The 7,145-nt window shown below is 51.2% G+C and overlaps 1 protein-coding gene across 1 annotated transcript; it reads left to right on the top strand.

Moving 5' to 3' along the window:
• Positions 1-1,399: 1,399 nt before the first annotated feature.
• Positions 1,400-5,756, top strand: HSPB6 (heat shock protein family B (small) member 6). The gene is made up of 3 exons (XM_063140124.1): positions 1,400-1,651; positions 4,405-4,527; positions 5,159-5,756. Exons 1-3 carry the CDS (start codon positions 1,442-1,444, stop codon positions 5,354-5,356), a joined length of 531 nt encoding a protein of 176 aa, XP_062996194.1. The 5' UTR covers positions 1,400-1,441; the 3' UTR covers positions 5,357-5,756.
• Positions 5,757-7,145: the final 1,389 nt, after the last annotated feature.

The following is a 7,145-nucleotide window of genomic DNA, read 5'->3' on the forward strand; positions in this document are numbered from 1 at the left end:
CAGGATTACCAGGGGAAGGGCCATGGCTCAGTGGTACAGCGCATACTTCGCGTACTCGAGAGCTAAGGGTCAATCCCTGGCATGTCCATATAGGACTGGAGGGAAACTCCATTCTGGAAGCTACTGCCAGTCAGCACTGACAATTCTGAGCTAGTTAAACCAAGAGTCTGACCGCTATAAGCAGTGGCGGTTGGTGCCCATTTGGACTGAGCACTTTGGGTAGCTCTTTTAGCGTTCTGACTGAAACCTGGAGAGGATTCACACCCGCACCCCACACCGGAGCCACCAGCCTCCACTGCCCCTGTTATCCTGCTTTAGGATGCTCCCTCCAAGGGCCTTTGCAAACAACCCTACAAATTTCTGAAGTCACACAACATGCTGGGCATGAGTCCTCTTTTGTCAAGCCACCCTGCTTCCATGGGACTGCTCTAAGGAGCTCGGGGTCCCGCCTCTAGCACGGGCACAGCAGGCAAGCAGGCCGAACCTGCCAAGTGGAACAGATCTTGTGGGATAACTTCCAAGTTCCCTTGCAACGCTGCAGTTCTATGGTACTAATAGAGAGAGAGAGACGGTGCTGATGTTGCGCTTTGAAACACGAAAGTTACAGAAAATCTGTGACACCCCACCCACACCATTAAGCTAGCATAGACGTACTTGCAGGAGTGGGGGAAGTAATATTATTTCCCCCAATCACATTTTCCCTTAATCACATCGTCCCCCATCATCGCGATTTTAATCCCAATGCGCCGCATTCAGACGTTATGCTGTTCCCGCGAGTAAATTGCGCGATACAAGGCTTGTTTTAACGTGGGCCCGCGGGATGAGACCGCCCAGCTCTTGGACAAAGCCCCCTAACACACACGAGGGAAGCTCCGAGATCCTTCCGGTGCCCGGTCCCCACTCCCCCGCCCGCCCCGGGGTTTGAATCACAGAATAGCAGAGTTGGAAGGGGCCTACAAGGCCATTGAGTCCAACCCCCTGCTCAATGCAGGGATCCACCCTAAAGCATCCCTGACAGATGGTTGTCCAGCTGCCTCTTGAAAGCCTCTAGTGTGGGAGCCCACCACCTCCCTAGCTAACTGATTCCATTTGAGAACAGAAGCACGACTGCACCGACTGTACAGACGCCTTCCTCTATCCCTGAGCCCGAGGGACTCTCTGCGATGCTCGGCCCTCCCAGGCCCAGCCGACTGGTTCTCACGTGCGAGCGTGTTGACGAGCAGCAACAGAAACAAGGGAGAGGCTCCGCCCCCACCCGTCGTGGCCACGCCTTCCCGGCGTTCTCGGCTCGTCCCGACGGCTCCAAGTTCTTCTAGCGACTTCCAGGGGGCGGGTCCGCGCGGGTATAAAAGGGGCAGCCGCGGGCCGGGCGCGGCGTCGGCGCCTCTCGTCGTGGTCTGCGGTCCGTGGTTCCTCCTCGGCCTCTCCGCTCGCCTGCGACATGGACATCGCTATCCACCACCCCTGGATGCGCCGCCCCATGGGCTTCCCGTCGCTCTTCCCTCCTCGCCTTTTCGACCAGAGGTTCGGTGAGGGGCTGCTGGAGACCGACTTGATGTCAGCCACGCTCTGCCCTTATTACATGCGAATGCCCAGCATGCAGATGCCGAACCTGCCGATGCCGAACTTGCCGGACACGGGGTTGTCGGAGGTAGGCGCCTCGGCCCCGGATCCGGATCCGAGCCGGTAGAATGCCCGAACGGAAGGTCCAAATTCTAAGAGGGGGGAGGAGGGGGGTCGTTCGGAGGTGCATGTATGACGTGCTGCCTCTGAGCATGGCTAGACGGCTCGTGAGTGAGTCGCTGCAGCAGGGACCAGTCGCATCAGGGAGGATGGGGAGGACCGGAGCATGTGCAGAGTGCTTGTGACAGAGTTACTGCAGTGGGGGCCAGGCCATCAGGGATTGCAGGAAGGACGTCTTGGCATTACAGTTTCAAAAAGTGCCGAAAGACTAGAAGATGTTGGTGTGGGGTGGCGGCGTGTGCACCTCGGAATGGTAGCGGCCCTCTGGAAGAGGCTAGAAAGTGGGGCTGCCAATGGGTGAAGGTGAGCGATTGAAGTCCGAAAGGGTGCCAGGGGGGTGAGTGGGAGCCTGTGCTACCTATTATGGTAACATTCTTCAGCCAGTCCCAGCTGGTCCTATGGGGAGACAATGCCAGCTGGGTTGCCTTGTCCTGTGGGGAAGGGACTGGCAGGCAGGACTCCTGAACCCACAGACACTCGCCAGAGAGAGAAGATCTCTGTTGGATCTCTGCCTACAGCTGCCTTAATTTGACCGGCTTGTGCCATCACAGCAACATAGGAAACTATCTTGTTTTGGATCCGGTCCAGATATTTTATCCATCTTGCCTATTCTCTTTCCCATCACCTGATACCTGATCATTTTAACAACAACAACAACCATCTTTTCCCTTCGGCCTTCACCACTGAGCTGCGGTCCCTTCCCAAATCTTTTGAAATCAAACCATAAATAATACCTCTGATATTATTTCAGATCAGGGTATTTTTTGGGGGGGGGTGTCTTTTGCTTAGCTTTAATGGCTGATAGTCCAAACCCCTTTGGCCGACAACCTCCCCGAGGAAGAGATCTGTGTAACCTGGCCTTCTTGTGCCACCGCTTGCCTCCGTGTGTCGTGTCCCCCCCCCCCCCCCAGCGAACTGGTACATTTTGTCTTCTCCCTCTGTCTTGCAACTGCTTTCTGTAATGTGCCTCGTCACGCCCCTTGGCATGGGGGAGAGTGCTTCTGTGTTGGAAGCGCACAAGCTCTAAATATAGAGCAATGCCAGCATCGAGGTGGGAACGAAAGCAGCATGTTCCTGCACCAAAGGGTGGGGGAGTATCAAAGCCGGGGTGGGGGTGGCCTTTGGGTAGGACCAGAGAACTGCTCTACGAGGGCTGTAACTTGCATTGTCAAAGTGGTCGTCTGTAGCCTCCGGCTGTGTGTCTGTAGGCCCTTGTTGTGGGAATTGGGGTAATGTTTGGGTTTATGACACAGCTGCGGACAGGGTTTGGCAGAAAGTAAAATCCCACTCTCGCCTATGCCTGACTACACATAGGTCCCATTGATGTCAAGGGGGCTTAATTCCTTAGAAAGTCTCTCCCCCCACCCCGGTCCCTCTAGGAGCGTTGGACTGCAACCCCCATCATCCCCTGCCAGCACTGGCCATGCTGGGTAGTGATTATGGGAGTTGCAGTCTCCTCACATCTGGATGGCACCGGGCAGTTGAAGGCTCACTTAGTAAGTGTGCATAGGATTGGAGCTTTAAGACATAAGAGCCGTGCAGGATCAGACCATGGGTCCATCTAGTCCAGCATACTGTTTATAGCATGGCAAACCAGTTGCCCATGGGAAACCCACAAGCAGGATATGAGTACAACAGCATTCTGCTGCCCATGTTCCCCGGCAAATAGTGTACATAGGTATACTGCCTCTGATACTGGAGGTAACATAGAGACATCAGGACTAGTAGCCATTGATGGCCTTCTCCTCCAGGAATTGAGCCAACCCCTGTTTAAAGACATCCAAATTGGTGGCCATCGCAACATCTTCTGCTACCCTGTTTCCCCGAAAGTAAGATATCCCCCGAAAATAAGACCTACTTCCAGTTTTGCCTCTCGCTGTAAATAAGGCATCCCCCCGAAAATAAGACCTTTTTTTTTGTTCAACAATAAATGTGTACCGTATTCTTCTTCATGGAAAAATAAGACATCCCCTGAAAATAAGACCTAGCGCATCTTTGGGAGCAAAAATTAATATAAGACACTGTCTTATTTTCGGGGAAACTGGGTAGTGAATTCCATGGTTCAACTATGTTCTGTTTGAAGAAGGATTTCCTTTTATTTATTTTATTTATTTATTAAAACATTTATATCCCGCCCTATATCACAAGGATCTCAGGGCGGCGTACAGATAAAATCATACATATAAAATAGAATAAATATACACTTCTAAAACAAATTAAACCATTAATATGTTAAAAACCCCATGTGTTAACAGACTACAACTCCCACCACCCCCAGCCACTGCCTATGCTGGCCTGGGGCTGGTGGGGGTTGCAATCCAACAACATTTGGGGAACCCCCAGGGTAGGAAAGGTTGTTTGGGGGGGTTCTAAGTGTTCATGACTATTGGCTGGGGATGATGGGAGTCCTAGTCCAATACCTGGGGGACCCAAGGTTGCTTTCAGGGGGTCTAGAGACCTGTCAGAATGTTGAAGTTTGTTTCTCGAAGGCATGGAATGTGGTGGCTAGTAAGTGGTCCGTTGCATCTGGAACCGCCCTGTGCTTAAAACAAGATGAGGTGGCGTTGGGCTTGTCCATCGTAGTACAGTGGGCAGCCTCAGCTAAACTGAAGAAGGGCTGTTAAATTTTGATGGTTCATTTTTTTTCTTCCCCCTTCCCAGGTGAAGATCGACAAAGACAAGTTCTCTGTCTTGCTGGACGTGAAGCATTTTTCACCCGAGGAGTTGAACGTGAAGGTGGTGGGTGACCACATTGAGGTCCATGCCAAGCATGAGGAGCGTCCGGTAGGTGGCTTCTGGGACTATGTGCCAAGTCCTGTCCCAAAAGCCCAACACGGCGGTAGAAGCAAATGTGGCAAGTTGAGAGCTGGAAGTAAATCGTATTGAATCTGGGAGTTATTTTCAGCTAAACATGTCAAGGATCAGACTAGGATCTGGCCCCTTAAAGCAGAGCTGGGCAGAAGTTAGAGGTCCAGATGTTTGGGACTTCTAACAGTCCCTGCCAGCATGGACAATAGTCAGGAATTTTGAGAGTTGAAGTCCAAAATATCTGGAGAGCTACCTTCTGCCTACCCCTGGCTTAAAGCACTATTTGCATATTTCACTTTGAACAGAAGATGATTGAACTTGAGCTTTCGTTCTCAAGGGTTTTGGATTATGGTGCCCATCTGCCCCAGCCAGCATGGTCAGGGAAAGATGGGAGTTGTTGCCCCAAACATCTGGTAGGCACCAGGTTGGGGACAGCTGCCCTACAGTGGGGGAATAGATAGTCCTTGGTATGGTGGATCTCAGCTTTATTTGGTTTAGTTTAGCGTTTTTAACCTCAAAAGTATGCAGTGTGCCGGATAGAGGTGAGCTTAATGTTCTGGATCTATTAGCCACTCACCTGTTTGCCTCTCTCCTTCTGCTCCTACAGGATGAGCACGGCTACATCTCCCGGGAGTTCCACCGCCGCTACATGATCCCCAAGGGGGTAGATCCAGCGGCCATCGTCTCGGCACTGTCTCCGGACGGTGTGCTCTCTATCACTGCACCCACGACCCCGGCCGTTCCCGCGCTGGAGCGCAGCATCCCCATCAGCCGCCAAGACAAGCCTGCCGTCACGGGGAAGTAATAAGGCAAGCAGCCGTGGCTTGCTTTTGCTCTCAGTTGTTGCCAGAAGCCAGCATCTGGGGCCTGCTGTCCCTCCGCTTGTAGCCGCAACGGCAGTTCGCTCATAAGCCTTCCGAGACATTTCTTTCCCCGCCGCACTTCCTGCTCTGATAGCGGAGACCTGTCGCCTTAAGGGTGGTGACCTTTCGGGGCCATTTCCCCGCACTTGAGTAGGATCTTCCAGGAGTAGAGAGCAAGCCTTTTCTTCCGGCTAGGAGTATCCCTGTTGCAGGCTTCCTCTGTACCACTGTTCATGCTGACCTCCTTGCTTTGTATGACTATGACTGACCTGGTGTCCATGTATTTGCTCAAAAACTCGATGTCATCTGATGGATACTTGCTAATAAAGATGAAGTCACTGACTTTTTAGGTGTACGTGATGAGATTGCATGGAGTGGGTTTGGGGTGGAGGGGAATGAGATTCCCAGTCGCTGACCGTTGCATAGGGCAGGGAGGGGTCTTGAGCGTTCTGTGTCCCAAATGAATTTTGTTGTGCGTTAATGTGAATGGGGAAAGCTTGCAAAGCTGAATGCTAGAGAGATTCTAGAAGTGCATGAAAAACACAGAGAAAGTGGCTTTTGAGTGGAGGGGTGCAAAGTAGATAACAATCCCTTATCATTAGAATCCCATCCACCCATTGAATTGAATCCAGAGTTGCATCCAACAGTGTTATTCTGCTATGGCATGTGACATTGCACAAGTGCAATCCAAGTTCTGGACTATGCGCAATGGGAGAATCCAACCCAAGTTCCGCTTGCAGCTCTTAGGTTGACAAGAGTGGTCCACTAGTCTTTGCCCAATGGGGAAAGGCAGCAGAGCTTTGCTAGTACAGTAATTACTTCTTCCACGAATTGTATGTTGGATTTAGGCTTAAGTTAGTTGCACTTGGGTCCCATTGAGACTGGTGTGAAAACTGTGTAATGATTAAGTATCTGTGGGGGCTGATAGGCCAGCAGCTGCACATGTTCCTGACTGTCACAAGTGGGTGGGGAACAGTGCAGAGGGGTCACTGCCTTACTTTCTCCCAATATAGAACCGCCTCTGGATCTAATGCACTACCTTTTGATAATAGGAAAACTGTTGGTTGCAGGCTTTCCTTGACAATTGCACTCTGCAGAAAAAAGCTGTTTCTCTAGGACTTGAGTGTGTGTTAATGCTGCAGTTCTTACTTGGTGGTACAATTACACCCAAGTGAGCTCTATAAAGTCAAGCATGGCTCTACCTCTTCATGCCTATATCAGTTGTTGGCATATTGTCTCTACACCAGCTGTGATTAAAGTATCTTGAACTTGGAACGATAATTACAGGACAGATTTAGCCTGCAAGGTTAATGCTTGAATTCTCCATTTCCAGTTTGTTTAAAGTTTGCCACTTGCCTATACATGTGCTGGTACCTCAGCTGACGTTCGCACTTGCATTAACATGCCACATCTGTTCCACAACATGTGCTGCCTCCTGTTTCATGTAGGTGAGTCAAATTGGGCAACCTGTTCCACTCCAAATGTTTTGGACTACACCTCACATCATAGAATAGCAGAGTTGGAAGGGGCCTATAAGGCCATCGAGTCCAACCCCCTGCTCAATGCAGGAATCCACCCTACAGCATCCCTGACAGAGGGTTGTCCAGCTGCCTCTTGAAGGCCTCTAGTGTGGGAGAGCCCACAACCTCCCTAGGTGACTGATTCCATTGTCGTACTGCTCTAACAACAGTCAGGAAGTTTTTCCTGATGTCCAGCTGGAATCTGGCTTCC

Source organism: Elgaria multicarinata, chromosome 13, assembly GCF_023053635.1.
Source record: "Elgaria multicarinata webbii isolate HBS135686 ecotype San Diego chromosome 13, rElgMul1.1.pri, whole genome shotgun sequence".
NCBI classification, from domain to species: Eukaryota; Metazoa; Chordata; class Lepidosauria; order Squamata; family Anguidae; genus Elgaria; species Elgaria multicarinata.